We start from the raw sequence: 20,849 nt of genomic DNA, 5'->3' as shown, positions 1-20,849 counted from the left end.
CCCCCCCCCCCCCGCCACAGGATTTTTCGGATATCTTTTATCAAAGTCAGAGAAAGGTATAGAGTATTTTGGAGGCATGTTTGTGCATTTATCTAAACCACACCTTTTATGCAACGTCCAAACTTGTAAACTTAACTACAGGAGTTGTCTGAGAATTTTCGAGACATAGAACCATGATTATAGGGAACAATCACAAAGTACCTAATGTTTTCATTTCTCCTTTTCCTTGAGCAGGAGTTGGAACAGGAATTAGCAGAGCAGAAGAGCCTCCTGCGGTCAGTAGCCAGTCGTGGAGAGGAAATTCTCACCCAACACTCAGCTGCAGAGACCTCTGCTGGCATTGGGTATGTTTCAAAACACTTTCTCCCAACTTGCCCTGATTGGAAGAAATGTAAACGTCTCACTCAAAACTTTATTTTAAGCATCTGCGAAAATTTAGGCATTTTGTTTTCACTTTATGATATTAAATTTACTTGCATTTAGAACCTTTGCTGTGCAGCGTGAGTGTAGCTAGTAATTATGATGGCTGATGGCCGACTTGTTTACCCTCTTTCCAGGATGCTGAGCATGTCTATCCAAAGAAGATGCTTATGATTTTATTTTTTATTATTTATTTATTTAAAGTTTGTTGATTTGAGAGAGCATGAGCAGGGGAGGGGCAGAAGGATAGAGGGAGATAGAGAATCCTAAGCAGGTTCGGCACTGAGCCAGGGGCTTTATCTGACAAATGCAAGATCGTGATCTGAGCCAAAATCAACAGTCAGATGCCTAACCAACTGAGCTACCCAGGCACCCTAAGTTAATTTTTTAGAATCAAATAAGAAATGCATTCTAAAATCAGGTCCAGTGTGTTTCCAACTCAACGATTATAACCAACTGCAAAAGTGTTTTCTGTAAAAGAACTTGTCTATCCCAGCATCACTCTGAAAAATACATGCATGTATGTGCCTTCTAAATGTCTTGATTTTTCTTGATGATGTGTGTCTATAACTTCTACATGGAAAGTCATTGAGTTTTGAGAACTGGTTTGGAATGTGAGACTGAAAGTCTCATACACAGAAAAGTGTTAAAAGAAAAATTAAGGAAGTTGGAGAATTTTCAACTTGAAGATGCTGGTTTAAAAGGCAGGAAGGAAAAGGAACCACAAGCAGAGTTGAAATCTCCCTGCGTTTTGAGTCGGGTCTGGGTTTTACACCAGCTCTACAGATGTTACTGTGGAAAAGTAACTCAACTCTGAACTTCAGTTTGCTCATCTCTAGGATTAGAGTGATAATCGACCACCTCCATTTTAGAAGGGTTACGAAAGCAGTAGATACAACTGAGAGAATATGTATGGAAAGTTTAAATTCCAAAACATTAAAAGTAAGTTTCAGCGAAACCTCTGTGTTCATGTATTATAAAGGTTATAATTTAGTAGTATCCTTTGACAACCATAATGTGGCAACTAGCTTTAACTCCACTGACTCCAGTGTTGTTGTTTCTGAACATTTATTTGGAGGAAATAACCTAAAGGAGGGAAATACATATTATGGAGATGACTTTTGAAATATTATTTATAATACCAAATAATAGAAAAGATGGAAATACCTACCAGTATAAAAAAGCCTAGGAAAAATTTTATGCATATGTAATCTTAACAAAAAATTATATAACAATACCAGAAAATGTGTATGTGATTCTAAGTTGAAATATGTTATAAAATTGTATGTATAGTACATGTGTGGGCAAAAAATAGACTATAGAATGTAGATTATCAAAACCAACTTTGGAGGGGCGCCTGGGTGGCTCAGTTGGTTAAGCATCCAACTTGGGTTCAGGTCATGATCTCACAATTTGTGAGTTCGAGTCCCTCATTGCACTTTGCGCCGGTAGTATGGAGCCCCTTTGGGATTCTCTCTCTCCCCCTCTGGCTCTGCCCCTCCCCCACTCTCAAGCTTTCTCTCTCTCAAAACAAACAAACAAACAAACAAAAAAACCCAACTGACTTTGGAGAGGATAGAATTGGAGATTTTTCTTTTTTTTTTTTTTTTTGCAGTTTAGTCAACGCTCATGTAATGTTACTGACATATAACATCAGTGTTGACTATATGTATATATGTGTATATTTACACATGCAAATGATAGAAACCAAACTACAAGGCAATTGCAATAGACATTATGACAAAATATATAGGAATTAGTATGTCATTCAAGAAAAGAAAAATGAAACAAAAAGTAAAAATATTGATAAAACAAATATATATCAATTTAAAAGAGTACAAATGGAAACTATTATGACATCGATAGTCAGGAATTCCATTAAAATACCCTTGAAACTGTAAAAATTGTGTTAAAATAATAAAGGAGTTTTAAAAATCTTGATTGTTTATCATGCTTAAAAATGCTGATGAAGCCATAAATACGTGTGACTGTATAAATCCAAAAGGAGAAATGCTGTTCCTTCCATGCTGACTCTAAGTCAAGACTTGCCTTCACTTTTCATTTTCTATTCTGTTTCCAATTCTTCTAAAACATTTATTCATCTTTCATAATTTTCTGAATATTTTTGCCAAATCATATTTTTACAAAGAACCCATTCACACATAGCCTCCTCATCATATGAACAGTCACAAAAAGCAGAAGTAGGAATCTTCTGTAACTTTCTTGCCATGATATTTTTCTTTCCTTGGCCTTTAGCTTTGGAAAGGGCCCAAGTGAAAGACAAACAACTATAAATTCCTGTCTCAAATACAAAAATATTTTAAAGAGAAATTTGCAGGGCAATACTGCTTTATACACAAGATGCACTTTACAGACTGATTATAAATTTTTAAAGTTTTATACAAAATCTTTCGAAACGTCAGTCTGTTTGATTACAGTTCAGCCATGCGCTTCAAGCCTCTGGGTAAATAAGCCAAACAAACAAACAAACAAATGTAAATTAAGCAATACCCAGAAACCAAAAAAATATATATGTATTTTTTAAAAGAGCAAAATAACATTGCTAGGGAAAATAAAACTTGTATTCAGACTTTAACTTATTAGCTGATTTCTAAGACTATCATATATGAATTGGTTTATGTAAGAAAACCCCAATGGGAGGGGCATGGCTTGCTTCATGGGTACAAATTTAATATGTAAAGAATAAGTACGACGTGATATACAGAAGCATTGATGGAGGGGCCTTCTAAGATAAGGAAACTCAATTGGATATTAATATAAATATCAAAGGGAAAGAATATTTTTCAGGGGAAATGAAAGGCTTTGTTCTAATCAAAGACAGATTTGCTGGTGGCACTTTATATGTGTCAATGATTAAGTAAAACAATATAAAAATTTACTATCCCCTGGTTTTGTACCAAATTATTATGCAAATATAAATGAATTAAAAATGATGCATTACAGGCCATTACAAAAGACATCACAATAAAGAAATCCAATTTCGTAAGAAATTTAAAACTTGCTTTTTGTTTAAAAAGCATTTTTAAAAAACACACAGAGAAGTCCAGAGACTAATATGATAAACAAAATTAGATATACCAACTTGATTTTAGCACGTTTTCACTTAATATTACTTTTTAAAATCAATCCATGTTGATACATATAGATCTAGTTCTTTCATTTTAACTGCTTAATAGTATTTTATCTTGTGAAAATAGTTTGTTCACCCATTTTTTTATGTTGGGCATTTACCTTCCTGCTACTTTTTTTTTTTTTTTTTTTTGCTATTATTAGTGTTGTTGAACTTAACCTTCCTGTGTGTCTCTAAGTGCACAGGTGGGGGAGATTCTCTATTGTATTCTAGAAGTAGAACATCCTCATTATAGCCTTATAGATAACTTTAAATTTTTTTTTAACATTTATTTATTATTGAGAGAGAGAGAGAGACAGAGCATGAGCATGAGAGGGACAGAGGAGGGGGAGACACAGAATCTGAAGCAGGCTCCAGGCTCCGAGCTGTTAGCACAGAGCCCAACATGGGGCTCGAACCCACAAACCGCGAGATCATGACCTGGGCCGAAGTCAGACGCTTAACTGACTGAGCCACCCAGGCGCTCCAAGATAACTTTTAAAGGCTTACTTCAACAGACTTACCGAAAGAAACTATTGTATTCATTACTTATTCTGACAAGAGTAGACTTTGGGGTAGTGTATAGTATTATCCTGCCAATGAACTTGTTATTATTATTATTATTTTTTTTTACTTAAGCAAAAGTTCTGTCAAAATATTAATTACTATCTAGCATGTCTTTCAGATGACATGGTTCTAGTTAGGTCTTTAAAACTCCTGACAAATGAGGATCTACTGGAACTTGGGTCCCCCAGACTGTAATCATTAGGTCCCATTTATTGAGTGGCTATTATGTTTGAGGTAGGGTCATAGGCATTATGCCTGTCTTCTCTAAATGTAATTCTCATATTTTTGCAAGATAGATACTGTCTTCATTGTAAAGAGGAGATAATTGAGGCTCCGGGGAGTGAAGCAGATTACTCAAAATCACAAATCTAATGTGCTGGAGCAGAGATTCCCACCCAGATCTGTCGCACCCCCAAAGCCGATGTCCTTCTCTGATGCCACCTGCTGCCTGTCATTAAAGATGATACTTCAGTGCCTTCCTTCCACCCTCTGTACTTCTATTCCATGTCCTGAAACCTTGTCTGGAGCATTTTCTTTGGACACAGGATAAAAACTCTCAATAGACTAAGCAACATTTTTAGAGTTTTTAGATTACTTTGCAGGCTGTTTGTTAAAGGACAGTAGTCTAATTGTATGTACCCTTTCACATTCTAAAAGTTACAGTTATTTTTTTTCTTTAATACTGAGCTGTTTTCAATGAATTGTTGGGTTATTATTGTGCTCATAGTTCAGTTAATATGAGAATACATTTATTTGTCTCAAGTTTTCTATTTAACTGATATTTTTAAAGGGTAAGCTAATGACTACAATAATCTAGTTCCAATTTTAGAGGCCAGATTTAGTATATACAATAAGTTTCCTAGAGCTTAATGCCTTTTTGCACACATTGTAAACTTAGATTATTTATTCTTCTAATAGCGAAAAACCTGATGTGTTATCCCAGGAGTTGGGGATGGAAGGGGAGAAATCAGCCTCTGAAGACCAGATGAGAATGAAATGGGAAAGCCTACATCAAGAATTTAGTACCAAGCAGAAACTACTACAGAATGTTCTGGAACAGGAACAAGAGCAAGTGGTATCCCAACGTTTTGCTTTTATATGTTAACCAATACAAAAGATGGATAGCTTATGCAAATAGAATATAACTGTGCAGTAATCTATGCATTATCAATTCTAAAATGAGATGTAAGTTATTCATATTTTTCTTAACAAGCATATTTCACATTTCCCTAAATAATTATGTATTTATATGTGGACATTTATTTGATTTCTAGATACTCTTTTTCTCAGAGATGATTAATAGCTGATGACTCATTAGAATAAACCATTAAATTTTTAGCACTTCCCCCTTTTTTTTCCACGACCTTGAGAATTAGGGTTGCAAATCAAGGATACATACATCTAGGACAAGAGAAACTCAACACAGTTGGTTATTTTCTGGAAGTAAATGGTCAAGTTATCTTATTTTCCATTGCTGTCCCCACTATTTAATAGTGTCAGAAGATCTTAATGAGCAGCATATTGGTACCTCAGTGGATCCAAGAGGAAGGAGAAGCCAGTGGTCAGCTAGAATGGTCACTGATCCACCTGTAGGCTTGTTCCCAAGATGGGTAGATACTGTGTAATGTTGGACTTGGTTTCACCATGCAAGGCACATCCAGTGGAATTGAATACAGCTACAGAAGGTTCCAGGTAGATAATAGCTATTAGTTCACTCTAAGCAGAGCCAGAGAATAGTTCAGAGTCAGAGGAATCCACCCTGGAGAGAGCTAGTACATAAGGTGGGAACCCAGGCAGGCCTGCAATATTTACCACAGCTACGGCCCAGGATTTTGAAGCTAGAAGCCTAATCCTGGGTCCTGGGCCAGCAGTGCTCATCTGGGCCATTCTTTGATGCCAGTATTATCACAATAAAGTCTAGGTCCTTTACTGTGGATCTGAGGAAGCTGCTGTTTGCACTCCTCCGACTAGGACTAGCTTCAGGGCTGGGAGAGACTGAACCCAGAAGTGAAAGGGTGTCAGTAACTGCAGGGCATCTGGGGAAGGAAAGGCAGGGGCTGACAGAGCAGGCACGATAAAGCAGGTACAGCTTGTCAGGATTACCTGAGATACGGTAATATTCAGGATACGGCCTGAAGATCACAGTGTGTCCCCTTATCTGTGGGGAACCATGTGTTAGTGTTCCATAGCCATTCCTGTCTACCTCATTTCACAAACCCTTATGGCATGCCACCCTTTCTTACTCCTCTACTCTGGCCAGGAGCCTTCTTTGTCACTGTCCACAGGAATAGTCACCAACACCAGCCCTGGGGAACATAAAGCATTCCATCTGTGGAGGTAGTTATCGCAGAATCATCTTCTCCCCTGACAAGTGGTGCCTCATACCTTTTGCATTGACCTCCTACCTGCTTAAATTAATCCTTCTTCACATCCTTGATCAAATATTTCTGACACTTACAGCCTGAATTCTTGATTCCTGACGTAGCTTTCCTGGACTTGACTTCTGTCTCACCTTCATGTTAGAGTATTTCCCCATGCCTTTGACTATATGGGATATTTACAGTCTTTTCTGACTATCCTAAGTCAGACAAATGTAAGGCATTTGTAGGCATATTCATGTTTCCTTACTATTTTCCATTCATTAAACGCCCAACCCCTGGAATCTACCCATTGTCCATCCAGCCTAAAGCATCTGTGTGATTCATCCAACATTGCAGACTTCCTGGGTGTCTCCTCCATTACCCACTCTTACCTCAGAGACCTACTTTTTCTGTCCATTCCTTGGTCACCCCAACATCTTCCATGTAACCCTATCGGAAAGGCCCTGCCTGCTGCCACCAACATTCCCACGTGATTCCTGGACAGTTAGAAGTTTACGTTCAGGTTCATATCTCATTGCCCTTTGGAATTGGAAAAGGAAAGCATTGAATGTACTTTATTTTATAGCATTTTTTGCATTCGAGTGCTTTCTTTCTGTAATTACTGGTCATTTGTCCTAAGTGCCTCCTGGGTGGTTTTCTTCTCTTTGGTGTGAAGAGGGAAAAGGTGAGGAAGAAGCAGTTTGAGAGCTTCCAACAAGAAAGGGGATGATCATTTAGTGAGTATATTTGGTGTATTAAGTGTTATTACTAGCAACACTCCGGTGAGGTTGACCTTATCTCTACTTTGTGGATCTGTAAACTAAGGCTTGAAGAGATTAGATGATTTCTCAGGGTCTCGCGGCTGAAAAGAGGCAGAGCTGGGATTTGAATGCAGGTCTGTCCAACTCCGAGTCCCTCCCCCATTCCTAGGAACCTGTAACCCAACCAAGGAAATAGTTTATACATTTCTGAGAAATTAGGCAACCATGGTAGGCTCCATAAGCAGGAATTAAAAAGGAAGCCAAAGTAAAAAAAAAAAAGTAGAAAGCCATTGTAGTAGGTGTGGAATTTAAGGTGATAGATTTTAAAGGGTTTGTGGTGGATGTTCTAGCTACAGCAGGAAATGAGTTGGGCATGTTTAGAGGATAATGAGTAACCAGCCTGAAAGGCAAGGTGAGAATGAGACATTCTATAAATTATGGGAGCGGGGTTTGTTTGGAAACATTATTCAAAAGTTTGAGTAGTAAGCGGTATCATGCCCTTGTCAGGGAGACACTGTGTGTGCCTGTAAGAGTTTAGGAGAGATGAAGTGAATAGGCATCAGCCTAGGTCTGGTATCTAGAAGGGATGATTTCATCATGAGTAGTTTGAAACCAAGAAGACCAGTTGAGAGGAAGGCTGTGATAGATTTCAGGCATTTTTCCCACTAGTTTTGTTGTTGTTGTTTGTGTGTGTGTGTGTGTTTGTTGTCCATCAGTGGAAATGTTACCGTTAATTTGGTCACCATGTGTTAGAAGACATGGTATGTTGAAGAAGTTCTATTTCTCTAGAAGAGGTTTCTATAAGGACGGTTTTTCCAGCATCTGCTTCAATGTGCAATTCTAAATGACGAAACCCGAACATAGTACGTGGGCCCTTGAATAAGTGCCCCTGTTTACCTACAGCTCTACAGCAGGCCAAATCGGCTCCTGTCTGGCGTGCCACTGTACAAAGGGGATGGGCAGACCCAAGACAGATCTGCAGTGACGTCTTTACTGGATGGATTGAACCAGGCGTTTGAGGAGGTCTCGTCCCAGGTAGGGCTACACTGTTGGTCTGTTCATGCATCTTGGTCTCCGTGAGGTTGGCCCACCTTTGGGCATGAACGGCAGAGACCCTACACTAGTGATTAGCCCTGAAAGGCAGAGCCGCTGCACCATGGCATCTCATCCTGGTATTTTTCTTTGATGCCTCAGACACTGTGATTCATTCCGTGTCCCCCTCTTTTTTCAGGGCGGGGGGACAAAGAGGCAGAACATTCACTTGGAACAGAAGTTATATGATGGGGTCTCCGCTACCTCTACATGGTTGGATGATGTGGAGGAACGCTTATTTGTTGCCACAGCACTTTTACCAGAAGAAACCGAAGCTTGCCTCTTCAACCAAGAGGTACGTTTGGCAGCTGGGGTCTGTGAGTATGTGATATTACAAAGCACTTGAAGTTTTGGTATTGGATAAAGCAGTTCTGGTAAAGTACAAATCAGGCTTATTTCCAAGCAGCATAACGCAGAAGAGAACTGCCTAATGTAAAAAGCTCCCAGAGGTATTCATGAGTTGCATGTTCGTTCTTTATCTTGTGTATGTAGCAGGAGGAAAATAGTGGAGGACTCTTTGTAAAAAACTTGTTGTGTATCACAGATTTTCTGCATATGAAACACAGGCTAAAAAATAGTGTATGAGTTTCTAAATAGCCCTTTACAAATCTCATTTTTCACCAAAGACATATTATTATTAGCTAATGATGTAAAGTTTCTGAGAAAAATCTCTCCAACAGCAACTTGCCTAATCTTTATAGATGTGAAAGTGATTCATCTTGCCTTTGATAGAATTATTGCTGAATAGTAAGGGAGATGTATATAGTGGGCTTTCTGTGAGGAAATGACTTGGTTTGTGTATCAATTCTGGGATGTAAACATTGAAATATGCTTTCTCTTTTATCAACCCTAGACTCTTGCCAAAGATATTAAGGAAATGTCTGAAGAAATGGATAAGAACAAGAACTTGTTTTCCCAAGCATTTCCAGAGAATGGTGATAACCGAGATGTTATTGAAGACACTTTGGGTTGTCTTTTGGGCCGGTTATCCTTGTTAGACTCAGTAGTGAATCAGCGATGTCATCAGATGAAGGAAAGACTTCAGCAAATACTAAATTTCCAGGTAAGACATTATCAAGAGACACTTGACCATTCTCTAGCTATATTCGATAATAATAAGCAGGATGTCTTAATGAGGTATGGTATAAACCTTTACTTTTCCCCCCACAAATGTACCCTGAAGAGCAGGAACATTACAGAAAAACAAGGGAATAGAACCCTAGGATTAGAACACTAAGAGTTTTATGTTCCTAGGAATGGAGGATTGAGAAGACCAGCCAACCAAACTAAGGGCTGAAAGGGACTTTATATTCAACCAATAAGTCATACGACTATAGTTATAACTTCCAAATGATAATAGTGAAGTGTAAAAACATATGACCAAAGAAACATCAGGAAGTGCCACAGTACAGAACCCCAGACTCCAGTGCGTAGGAGCCATTGAAAGTGACCATGGCCTAGTTACTTCTACCTGTGTTAAAAATGTACAGTGACTTCCCAATCCTAACTCTGGAGACTTCGTGCCTTTCAGCCCTAGACTAGAGTTCTGATGCCAGCTGAGTAATTGTCTGCTTATGAAACTTTTCCTTTGACTGTAAACTTCAGCAAATGCAAAAAGCCACTGATAAACTTTGAGTTGATTTTAATGCCTAATAAAAAGCATTCTTCAGGAATACTTAAGTTTTAATTGAGCTTTATTTTCAACAAACATACAAGATTTATAAAATAGATACATGTAATTAGGGCCAAGAATTTGGTACAAATTTTGATTTGTAAAAAATTACTGTTAAAATGTCCAGAGTAGCATCAGACACAAAACAGGGAGTTTTCTAGACATTCATCTAGAGGGACAAATTATCGTTGCTTTCCAGCAGTTTGTATTCTTAAAAACTACAAAGTAAAATTACCAGAAAAAATTGTGTATTGTTTTGTTATTCACACAAAAAATTCACACATATTATTGTCTTCAATCTTTACAACATACCTATTAGCTAAGCATTGTTCTAATATTCATTTGCAAAGTTAGAAGAGAAAAATTAAGGGTAGTCTCTAAAACCAACCATCTTGGGTTCAGATTCTGGCTTTGTTACCTACCGCTCTACATACCCTTAGCTGCCTTAGTGTCCTCAGCTATTAAATCACACCCATAGTAATTGTCTCTTGGGATTTTGTGAGTATAAAGTTAGTTAAAATGTGTAAAATACTTTGAACAGTGTCTGAAACAAAGTAAGCACTCAGTAGGTTTTGTTATTGTTGTTAATAGTAGTATTCATTATAACACATGTAGAATCTGAAACCAATATAAAGGTTCACTTACTTCTCCAAGACTATTCAACCACCAAAGGAGCACCTGGGTGGCTCAGTCGGTTAAGCATCCGACTTTGGCTCTTTCCATGATCTCATGGTTTGTGAGTTCGAGCCCCGCGTCAGGCTCTGTGCTGACAGCTCTGAGCCTAGAACCTGCTTCAGATTCTGCATCTCCTTCTCTCTCTGCCCTTCCCCAACTCTCTCTCTCTCTCTCTCTCTCTCTCTCTCTCTCTTTGTGTTTCTCTCAGAAGTAAATAAACATTAAAAAAAATTAAAAAAAATAAAAACTAGAGCCAAGAGTTGACTCAAAGAATATTTTTATGTTTTATATTGTTAGGGTGCCAACAGGGGATATGGAGAATAGTATTCCTATTCAAGATCTATTTTGAAGGCAGAATCAGTAAGGGTGCATTTGTGTGTGGTTTAGATATGGAGCATGTGAAAAAAGGGCACTGAGAGGCTCAGGTTGGCAGGTCTGGTGGATAGCAGTGCCATAGACCAATGGGCAAGGCTGCGTCACTGGCTGGACATAGATGGGCTATAGAATTAAGATACTCAGGTGAAGAATCACAGTACACATTTGGCTACCAAGTCTGTGGCTTAGAGGAATGGCCTGGACTAGATATGTGTGTAGGTTATGTTGGGTAGTATGTAGAGAGGAAAGCATATTCCACTTGGAATCAGAAAAGTTGGGGTTGATTATTTGGGTATTTTGTTTTGGATGTGAGATCTGATTGCATCTTCAGGTATACTCCATCTGTCTAAAATCAGCAAAATTGTCGGGCAACTTATGGAATCTTGTTTCATTACTCTAAAATTCACCTTGCCCAAAATAATACACTGAGTTTCAACAGCATTCTGGTCTATCAGCCATGAGCGAGGGGGTTTGAAAGTACAAATGTGTGTATCACTCGGAAGCATATTTCCCTTTTTAAATTACATTTGCTATGATAGCGTGTTTAGTACTTTAAAATTTTTATTGGTAATTATAGCCAGTCAGAGTAAAATATGAACTAAGCATGAACACTCTGGAACTGATTTTCCGTAGAGAACCAAGAGGAGAACATGTAATCATGAAATTCTCTTTAAATCATGTTCTCTATTTTTCTCCTGCCAACAAGTTTCTACTTGTTGGTGGCCAGCTCATGAACAACAACTGACATTTCAAAATGTTTGTGTTCCAATTTAATGGAAAGAAATAGTTCCAGGGCTAGTGTAATTAAAGGTCAAGTCACAAACCATTGTGTTTTACTTTGCACCAGGCACCTGGTATATTGTCAGTGCTCAGAAGTTAATGGAATGATATGCCTTTGTTTTCCATTTAACTTTTGAGTATTAGCTTTTGCCAGAATGTGAACATTATCCTATACTCACGGACAGTCTGGAAGTACGTGTTGATGTAATGCAAATGTATCTTATCTCCATGGAATCACAAGTCAGTTACCGACTGGTCTGTTAAAAAAAGTTTTTGCCTATAGACTTAACCCCAAATAAATTTAGTGGACATTTTTATAATTGAGTATTTTAAGTTATTTAAAAACTGAAAAAATGAAAGAATTCTTTATAAATGGGTGAGGCGGCACATAAAACTCAAAACCTTCTGTATACCTGTTTGTCAAAAAGCAAGAGTCCTGCCTCTTTATGTCCTATAAGCAATGCCAATGACTGTATAATAAAGCTTGTGATGTCTGATATGTGTGCAATGTAGACCTACCTTAACTGTCCTGCTGTGTTCCACGTGTAGTAACAAAAAATGGTTACAGTCTTTGGATTTTCATTTTTAAGAAAATGTCAGCATTCATATGGTTATTAATACCTCCTAAAGTCTTTTATTTAGTAATTTTTAAATCAGTCATATTATCTGCCTTACTGTCTTCTTGACTGGCTCCTGCCAGTAATTAGTGAGGCCTCCAGAAATGTGAACTCAGTTTTCCATTACCTTGAGTAGAATAAAATTAAGGCAGAAAATATGCTATTAAATGTGTAAACATGATGTACAGGAAATATATCCACAATCTTCATTTCTTTCTTTTTTTTAAGTATTTATTTGGGTACTCTCCATACCCAATGTGGGATTCAAACTCACAATTCTGAGATCAAGTCGCATGGTCTTCCAACTGAACCAGCAGGCGCCCCCACAATCTTCGTTTCTAACTCATGATACATTATTTACACTTATCTACTCATTTAGAAGAACTGCGTTAATGTTCTAAATATATGTAGCTAGTAAAGACTTTTTCTTTTGAATCTGTTCAAATGAATGGAAAACATCTTTTCCTAGGCATACAAACAGATAAATATGTCATCATTCTAATGGCCCACATGGCCTCCCCCTGAGCACAGTTAAATAATACAAACAATGCTATAATTCATAAGCAGAAACCTTGTTTCTGGCATCATTTTTCCGGGGCTGTTATAACAGTCTCCTAGTGAATCCACAACTAGGTTTGCAGACTGGTTTGGGTTTTGGTGAGTGACAATTATTCCCTCTTAGGATCTAATGCTTTTCTCCAATGTTCGTGTTCAGTGTAATTTTTTTTTCTTTTTTCTTTTTTAAAATTTTACTGCATAATTCACTCACTGTTTTGTTTTCTAGCCTTGAATTTTGTGTTACAAGGCTGGCACACATCCTGAAAGATGTTTTTTCTTTCTTGGTGTGATTATCCTTCTTGTAGATGGTCAGATTTTTGCATCTTGGTGATGCGTCCTCATATATGTATCGTCAGCTCCCGGTGAAGGGGACGTGATGAGTCTAACCTCATCCTCTGCCAAACAGCCAGCCCATCATATATGTTTGCTGACCAATAAGAAACAGAAGCTTATTTGCTGACATTTCAGGGAGAAAAACTAGAAATTGTATCATTCCAAGTTTGTTCCAATTCATTATTCCCTGTAGAACTGAGCACCAAAATTGTGATCGTTATCTTTCTTTTCGTATAACTATAACGCAACATAAATATATTTGGACTTTCAAGTGAGTAATCTTTATGAACAAAAGCCTTTGCTAAGGTCTTTTTGTGTTGTCTTTTCATATGTCTTTGGTCATCGTGGATAAGATTTATTTTCTACATTTCTGGGTGGCTTTTTATAAGCTTGTGCAAATTCTCTGAAAATAGGAGAAAAAAGGAAGTGAGAGAGTGAATGAGGGGAGAGGGGGAGAAAGGAATTATAGTATTCTTAAGAATCACATTTTTTCCCAAATAAGGGTAACACCTATAGGCAGTTTTAGTAAATAGAAGTCTTTAGTGTGATATTTCCACTACAGTGTTTAAATGTGCACCTTTATTTCAAACATGTCAAGAAGATTAGGGTGACTAGTATTGCCTTTTATTTGCATACCCAATTTCCATTTGTGTTGTGTTGGAAACGGTAAATTCTTTAAAAGCCCATTTAACACTTTAAGATAAATTGTCACCAGTTCTTTTTCCTTCCCACAGGACAGTATTGTTTCTTTTGGGCATTAAATTCCTACACCTGTATGTTATTTCTAAGAATGCGTGTAATATTTACAACCGTTTCGGATTCCCTGTTAGACATGTTAATTCTCCCTGTTTACTTTCCTCTTTAGAATGATCTGAAGGTGCTGTGTACATCACTGGCCGACAGCAAATACATCATTCTGCAGAAACTGGCAAATGTGTTTGAACAGCCCGTGGCAGAGCAAATTGAGGTACTTACACAGAAGAGTGAATGCAGAGAGGAAATCTGATTTACTAAGACATTTCAAATATTGTATGAAAGATTAATGGCTCATGACAGCATTTTTGTTGGTCATACATTTTGTCTTTAAGTGCTGGGTTTGAGTGACTGGCCAGGTTCCGTGGAATCTGTCCCTCGCTTCTGTATGGAACTAGGGAATAGGAGATGGCTAGAGGTGTCAGTGACAGATGCTGACCCGAAGAAGTTTGCCACCTAACACTGAGATTAGACATGAGCCTCAAAGACCTAGGACAGAAAGTCAAACTGTCCTGGGGCGATTCCAATGAAGCACTAATGGACATTCAGAAGAAGGGAAGATTGCCTCCAGCAGGGTAGGATCGGGGGAATTTTGTAAAGGAAAATTTGAACCAGACTGAGAAGTTTGGGCACACAGAGACTGGGAAGAAAGATGTCCAAGTAAAGACGACAGCAAGAAAAAAGGCATAAATGTTAGACAATTCAGAGCACTTCTGGAGAAAAGCAAGGAATCCTATTTAGCTGACTTTATGATGAATGAAAACAACGGAGGGGAAATAAGTTTGGATGAGTACATTTGTGGCAGCTTGTAGATTCTTTAGCATGTCAGAATATTTGGACTTTCTTCACTTTTCTCTGAACTTTATTGATTGCATATCTCATTAGTTAAAAAGATCAGCACACACCACAAGTATTTGTGTGTTTACTTATTTATGAGTTATAAGCAGGTACTGTGTTAGAAAACACACACAAAAATGAAAATTCGAGAGAATATGGTTGAATATAAATGAAAGACCTAGCGTTTCACCCTCACAAATCATCTCATACACTTTTTTGGGTACTTGCACTCACCTTGGAGACCACTGGCAGTGGAGAGTCACTGGGGATGTTTGAAGGTGAAAGTGAATGTCAAGGCCAGATCCTGCTCCTGGATGGTGGACAGGACATTGCCAGGTCAGGAAGCAAGATACACTTCAAGAGGCTTCACTGAGCTGCACTGATGAGAAGGAAGGAGAATTCTAACTAGTGTGATGTCACTGAAAACAAGGAGGAGAAAAGAAATGGAAAGGATGTTTTGTATAGTATCTCCCATTTCATAAGCTAAATAATTTGAAAAGTGTGTGTTTTAATGGAATTTCTTAACCTAATTTCAGTAGACCTCTAAGGGTTCTATGAGTAGACTACAGAGAATTATTTGTGATACAGATGCCCTGAAATATTTCTCTAGATAGAAAGCTAGATCTATCTGTCCATCCATGGGAGACTTCACCTAAAATAATTTGCAAAACTATATGTGAATGTCCATTTTTCTCGATCATAATTTCATCTGTTTTTTAAATCCCTCATTTTCCCCAAATTAAAAAGCATTCTTCTGTGTCCTATCTTCTACCTAAAAGGAACTTTTTAAAATTTATACTTTTTTAAAATTTTTTGGCTTTTAACATACCTGATTCCAAAAAAAAAAAAAAAAGATTTCAGCAACTATAGTGATGGTTTTCCTTGAATTTCTTTTTTTTTTTAATGTTTATTTTATTTTTGAGAAAAAGAGAGACAGAGCGCAAGCAGGGGAGGAGCAGAGAGAGAGGGAGACACAGAATCTGAAGCAGGTTCCAAGTTCTGAGCAGTCAGCACAGACCCCAACGTGGGGTTCAAACTCACAAACTGTGAGATCATGACCTGAGGCGAAGTCGGTCGCTCAACTGACTGAGCCACCCAGGCGCCCCAATTTTCCTTGAATTTCTAATGTGAAATATAGGATATGTATGATCACAAGTAACATTTTTTACTAATTATTGACCAATATCACTAAAGTGAATTCCACAGATAAAAATAAATAACTATACCATTTTTTTGAATAAGGGGAAAGCTGAATAAGGGGGAAAATGTGCTAATTCCATCCTACCCTCGGTTAAAAAGGTAATAATAGCAGGAGGCATGAGAGTGACACCTCTCGGTATATTCATCTTTTGAGCCATGTCATTCTGATCTTGAACAGACATGTCCCCATAAGCCTGACTTCCAGGGACCTCCCTTTACCATTATTCTGAGAATTTCCGTCACTTCTCCCTCTGTTGGATCTTTTCTTTTCTGAGTCTCAAGTCTGTCTTTATTGTATGGCTTCCTTGTTTTGTTAGTACATATCCTTACTAAGAAAGGATGCATACTGGATACATTTTTTGATAGTTTGCATATCTGAAAATATTATTATACTATGTTCACACTTTACTGATAGCTTGGCTCACTATAAAATTCTTGCTTGGAAATCAGTTTTCTATAGAGTTTTGAGGCTTTTGCCTCATTGTTTTCTAGCTTCTGGTGTTGGCTTGAGGAACCTAAAATTGTTCTGATTCCCAAAGATGTCACAGTGGCACTCCTGGGAAAGGGTCTGTTTTATCCACTGGGCTGGGCATTCCGTAGGCTGTTTTGATTTAACAGCTTTCCTCTTTCCATCTGGAAAGTTGTCTAATGATTGATTTAATATTTTTTATTTCTCCATTTGATCTGTCTCCCTTTCTGAAACTCTTTTTATGCAGATGTTGGATATTCTGGTCCAGTCTTTTAATTTTTTTTTTGTTGTTGTTGTTAAGAGATATTTTGCTCTATATTTTGGAAGACTTCCTAGATTTCAACTCTATACGTTTCTATGGGAGTTTTGTATTTCTGCTCTCATGTGTTTAATTTTCCCTGAGCTCATTTTGGTCTGTGAACAATCCTTTATTCTGTTCTTTTTCTAATAGATGCATTATCTTTTGTAGCCTCTCTGGATAGATTATGATTTTTTGGCTCAAGTTTTATTTTTCCTGTATGGTCTGTCTCCCTCCAGCCTGCTTTTATTTGTTTGTTTACTTTAGTCTCCATCTTTTGTGTTAGAGGCTTCTGAGATTATGGAAATCTTTGTTGTCTCTTCACATTTAGGATGGAGAACTAAACAGCTGACAGAGAACTTTGTGTATGGATGTGGCTTGACAGTTTTGAGAATTACTGAATTGTGTGGGCTATTTATCGGAAAATCCAGGCTGCAGTACTCTAGAAGATGCCAGGGCTCCCCATGTAGCTTTCTGTGGGCATTCAGTCATGTATCTCTCTGTTTTCCATCAAGTACTCAAATCTGCAACTGGTTCCCCCTCATTCCAGAGACTATCTCTTCCACCTTCTCTAGAAAATGAACTCCCTATCTTTCTCCGGGAAGGAAAGGGGCAGTGTGGATTGAGAAAGGGGCTCGGGGAACATAATTGCTCTTTAAGCAGCTTTTTTTTACCCGCCCTCTTTGTTTGGCTCCCCATCCTACCCACCCGGAGTTCTGGAGACTCCTGTTGCTGTAAGCCTGGTGATGTAGATCTCCTGTGAGTTTAGGATTCGTCTTTCTCAGATTTCTTGCTTTAAAAAAAAAAATTAATGTTTATTTCCTTTTGAGAGAGAGATACAGAGTGTGAGCAGGGGGAGGGGCAGAGAGAGATAGATGAGAGGGAGGCACAGAATCAGAAGCAGGCTTCAGGCTCCAAGCTGTCAGCACAGAGCCCGACGCGGGGCTCGAACCCACGAGTCATGAGGTCATGACCTGAGCCAAAGTCCAACACTTAACCGACTGAGCCACCCAGGCGCCCCACACTTTCTCGGATTTCTTAAGTCAGTTATCATGTATCCTGAATTCCAGCTTTCAAAATTTTGCTGGTACTGTCTTCTTTCCTGTTTCTTTATCCTTGTAGATTTGGGTGGGTGGGGGGAGGTGGGTAAACAAAATATTTGCTGTTTGTAGAGGGGATTCAGGAAAGAGAAAGCAAGATGCATATGTTTCATCTGCCATCTGGAGTCCATGTTCTTTTCATCCTTCAGGGCAACTGACGTTGTGTTTCTTGCAAAAGTCTACTTAGCCTGCTCCAGGATCCAGTGCTGTCCCCCTTCTCCAAACTCCTCTAACGGGGATGAGTTACCGCGAGTTGAGTACCTGATTGGATTCACCCTTGTTTTGTTTTGCTCTGTTTACTCTGGCTTCCTAACCAGACTGTAAGCTCCTTGAAGGCCTGGGTGAGAGCGTGTTCCACTTCTACAGACCTCACACTGGGAAGAGAAGGCTTAGCACCAGGGGCCACTGTAATAGCTGTTGATTGCTTGCTTTTCCACTAAGCAGAGACCACGCTGACATATTGTCCTTTTGCCTTGCTGAATCTCTCTCCAAGGATGCTTAAACTGCATTTCAGGAGATCAGAACCTGTTCCCCTAGAAAATCTCGGGCAAACACCTTTGCTAACCATGTCCTAAGGCAGGCTTCTCTTTTAGGTGTTGCTGTTCACAAATTCCCTTATTTGTTTAAGCAAGCCATTGTTCTCCCAACCCTTCACATGAAGTCCCTCCTGCCTCCTTACCTGTAAGTCAGCTGACTGTGGTGTAGGGCCTCCTTCTGTTTTCTGCATACTAGATGGTCATGGTTTTATGCTGTATTGAAAGGAGTCTTTTTGTAGGCATTGAAAAAGTTTGATGTGAAGGCAAGAACAAATAGATACAATAATCACATTGTGCGTGGGGAGTTGTGGGAGTTCTAATGAAATTTCTTAAATCTTACATAGGCAATACAACAGGCTGAAGATGGGCTAAAGGAATTGGATGCAGAAATCATTGAATTAAAAAAGCGTGGTGACAAGTTGCAGATTGAGCAGCCTTCCATGCAGGAACTGTCCAAACTTCAGGTATGGTTTTCTACTAATAGCATTCAGCTTCGATGATACATCCTAACTGGACATCAAGAAAAAAATTATTTTGTTTATTTTCTTGGTTTCTCTCCATAAAATTCATGTCATTTCATTCCTAATCTTTGTCCTAAATATGGTGAAAGTTTCAGAAAATAGGAAATTTTCTGAAACTTTCACCGTATTTAATGCAATGAAATAAATTGTATTCTCATACTTCCAAGATTCTTTTTCTGATATTTGCTTTATTATTATTCCAATGGCTAAGCATTGTGGTATAGGGTAGTTGTGGCATATTATTTTCTACTCTAGAAAATATAAGAATTATAAATCCTACCTAGAAAAGTTAAAAGAGGGATATTTACCCTGTATTATAGTCTACCTGAGAAAACTGTTTTAAAAGCAAAAAATGCTCAAACTAAGACTTTTTAGAAAGTAATTTTTCTCAGGTGTTCAAAACTATAGTTAATCTTTCATACATGTTTGAATGGGAGAAAGACAGCGTTTCAATTCCAGAACAACAAAAAAAATTAAACTAGAATGTAGTTGAGATCTCAGCAGAGTTCCCAGTTTCCTCCTGGAATAGGAAATGATTTGGGCTTAATTGGCTTTCTTAGATTAGGCAAAAATCCGACCCCCGGGGGTGGTCGGGAGAACCTGGGATATTAGACCGGCAAACTTGAGCATTTGATGGGCAACAGAGTTAAATTACATTAAGAAAAAGTGATACACACATGTTAACTTTTCTCCGCATGCTTGTTACAGAGCTGTTGGGGATTAATAGCATTAACTCCAGCACAGGGTCACAAGTTCTTCCTTTTTTGAAAATAAAATAGCTCTTATTTTAAAAAGAACATTTTTATTTTAACTGTCTCATCCCATTATCTCACTTTTCATAATGTCACTAGCCCACAGCCCCCACTTTGCACTCAGACGGTTTTCCAACAGTGCTTAAATGTCAGGTGTAAGAGTCAAACGTCATAGTTGTAAATAGGCATTGAAGTTGAACTTTTCCAGATTGAACCATTTTGGCCCGCGAAACCTTAATATGATACGTTAATCAGGTCCATATGGTTCAAATAAATTTTGTGTTTGGTGTATCATCATCTCCTAAAATGTCTTTCCAGTTTAAATAGTTATTTACTCCACCACATTTGGCAAAAACATTGCCTTTTTAAGTCCTAAAGTCCTTCTGCTCACATTAACCTCCTCTGTTTCTCTAGCTCTTTATTTAGGGAATAGTCCAAAATCTGATTATTCTGTAGCAGACAAAATATGAAAGATGCTACAGCCAATGACTCTAACACTATGTAAATGTTAAGAACATTATAAAAAATTAGAATTACGTTTACGTGTCCCTCAGCCACACAAACAACTTTTCAACATTTCAACCCCACGTCGCACCATAAACTCCTGACATCCTGAGAAGAGAGCTGTCGAATCTACCTCCTTTTGAAGGAAGTTTTCAAAGAGGCTCATGAGAAAGGCAGGCAGAGCCTTTCATACAGAGCATCACCATCAATCAGATACCTGAAGGAGTATTTTTGGTTGGGTTGTGGTCTTGGGAGGGAGTATGCTTTTCAGAGAAGGGCCAGCACATGACCTGAGAGTGAGTATCATGGTCTCTGTTTCATAGGACATGTATGATGAACTAATGATGACCATTGGCTCCTGGCGGAGTAGTCTGAACCAGAATCTTGCCCTCAAGAGTCAGTACGAAAGGGCCCTGCAAGATCTGGCTGACCTGCTGGAGACTGGACAGGAGAAGATGGCGGGTGACCAGAAAATCATTGTGTCTTCCAAGGAGGAAATTCAACAACTGCTTGACAAACATAAGGTAAAAAGGGACAGA

General features: G+C 38.3%; 1 protein-coding gene across 14 annotated transcripts in view; it reads left to right on the top strand.

The window, feature by feature from the left end:
- The window catches only part of SYNE1 (spectrin repeat containing nuclear envelope protein 1), a 477,690-nt gene that overhangs the window by 345,761 nt on the left and 111,080 nt on the right, over window positions 1–20,849 (top strand). For 11 of the 14 annotated variants that reach the window (XM_049653080.1, XM_049653082.1, XM_049653085.1 and 8 more), the window contains 8 exons: window positions 235–344; window positions 5,036–5,192; window positions 8,142–8,273; window positions 8,470–8,625; window positions 9,184–9,393; window positions 14,206–14,307; window positions 18,878–18,997; window positions 20,634–20,834. In XM_049653080.1, the coding sequence (XP_049509037.1) occupies window positions 235–344; window positions 5,036–5,192; window positions 8,142–8,273; window positions 8,470–8,625; window positions 9,184–9,393; window positions 14,206–14,307; window positions 18,878–18,997; window positions 20,634–20,834 (1,188 nt within the window). The remainder of the gene's footprint in view (window positions 1–234; window positions 345–5,035; window positions 5,193–8,141; window positions 8,274–8,469; window positions 8,626–9,183; window positions 9,394–14,205; window positions 14,308–18,877; window positions 18,998–20,633; window positions 20,835–20,849) is intronic. The other 3 variants (XM_049653090.1, XM_049653091.1, XM_049653089.1) reach the window with 1 other exon arrangement.

The sequence above is a fragment of the Panthera uncia genome, assembly GCF_023721935.1.
Source record: "Panthera uncia isolate 11264 chromosome B2 unlocalized genomic scaffold, Puncia_PCG_1.0 HiC_scaffold_24, whole genome shotgun sequence".
NCBI classification, from domain to species: Eukaryota; Metazoa; Chordata; class Mammalia; order Carnivora; family Felidae; genus Panthera; species Panthera uncia.
Note: the sequence above shows the minus strand (reverse complement) of the source record. Positions and strands in the feature narration are given on the sequence as shown.